This window comes from Curcuma longa, unplaced genomic scaffold, assembly GCF_044706935.1.
Source record: "Curcuma longa cultivar G26 ecotype Majalengka, Jawa Barat unplaced genomic scaffold, ITB_CL_G26_1.1 contig_8269, whole genome shotgun sequence".
NCBI lineage: Eukaryota > Viridiplantae > Streptophyta > Magnoliopsida > Zingiberales > Zingiberaceae > Curcuma > Curcuma longa.
The window spans coordinates 1-1,213 of NW_027435174.1; the positions used below are offsets into that span (position 1 = coordinate 1).

The window sequence follows — 1,213 nt, forward strand, 5'->3', positions numbered from 1 at the left end:
CTTTTGATCTTGTAATTGGTGTATCTGTAGTATTTGTTTCTTCCTAAATGAAGAAATAATAGTATGTAAGTGTATCTACATAATATTTTATAAATAATAATACTCACCATCATGCTAGCCAAACGTGCATAACCTCGCCGGCTCATCGTGTGAATGTGGTCTTGATTTGACCTCATTTCTCTATATTTTGCACATTTTGCCTAAAAATAAAAAATATACTTAACATATTCATATATAAACATATTTATTTGAAAGTATTTCTAATATAAAATTTCAGTAAAAGGAACACTTTTAAATTGATGCTTACTTGAAATTCAGGTGATAGTGTCCTCTTTATAAATAATTTCCACTCCTGTTGATCCATAAATTCAGGCTTCAAAAGATCAAGATTCCGTGTAGCCACTTTACCAGCATTAGCTTCTCGTACAAGTATTTGCAGTTTCGATTTTCTATCACGCCATAACTTAGCTAACTTTTTAAAGATTGCTTTCTTTTCCCACTCTTCAACATTATAATTCACCTGTACAAATAAAAATATGTTATTTTACCTACATTCAAGAAAGAAACCCAAAAAAAGAAGTAACTCAAGGCAATACCTGAAGAACACTCCACATCTTATTCTTCACATCTTCGTGTATGTCATTCCACTCATCTAGTGTATATGGCACAAATTCTTGTACAATGCAGCCTAAAAAAGAAGCATACTTCACAGAATTGATGCCGACTGGTTGTCCAAATTCATTACGTTCCAACTCTTTGGGCTTTTGTTGAGCAGTGGATACTTTTAACTTTGTTGGACCTCGACCCTTTTTCTTTTTGAAATTGTTGTCATCATTTTGCTCTTTGGGCTTGCTTGTGAGGGGAACAAGATACTTACTTGCTCCATCTCTTGGTCCTTTATTGGGTATGCTCAAATCTAAGGGTCATTAGGTGAAAGTCCATGACATTCTTCTTTTGCTTTCTGCTAAAAATTTATCCTACAATAAACATCTTTCACAAAAGTTTGATTAGTAGTCTTAGATAATTCCAATACAATTTTACCTTGGTCAATCGTCAAAGAGGGTTTAGCATCAATTATGACTTCGACAGTGGCTAGGAAATGGTCTTCTAAAATATCGAGAGTCTAAGGTCCATCTTCGATATAACAAGTGGAGTGAGAACAATAAAATCTATATTCTCTTCGTTTCTTGCACCATCGTCATCCTCCTTACTC

At 33.8% G+C, this 1,213-nt stretch overlaps 1 protein-coding gene across 1 annotated transcript; it reads right to left on the reverse strand.

Moving 5' to 3' along the window:
• Positions 1-7: 7 nt before the first annotated feature.
• On the reverse strand, positions 8-909 carry LOC141819521 (uncharacterized; the record flags this gene model as incomplete). Its single annotated transcript, XM_074706800.1, has 5 exons — positions 8-43; positions 108-200; positions 308-520; positions 597-812; positions 878-909. Coding segments are annotated over 5 exons (590 nt in total), but the record flags the coding sequence as incomplete, so codon positions are not given.
• Between the last annotated feature and the right edge of the window lie 304 nt (positions 910-1,213).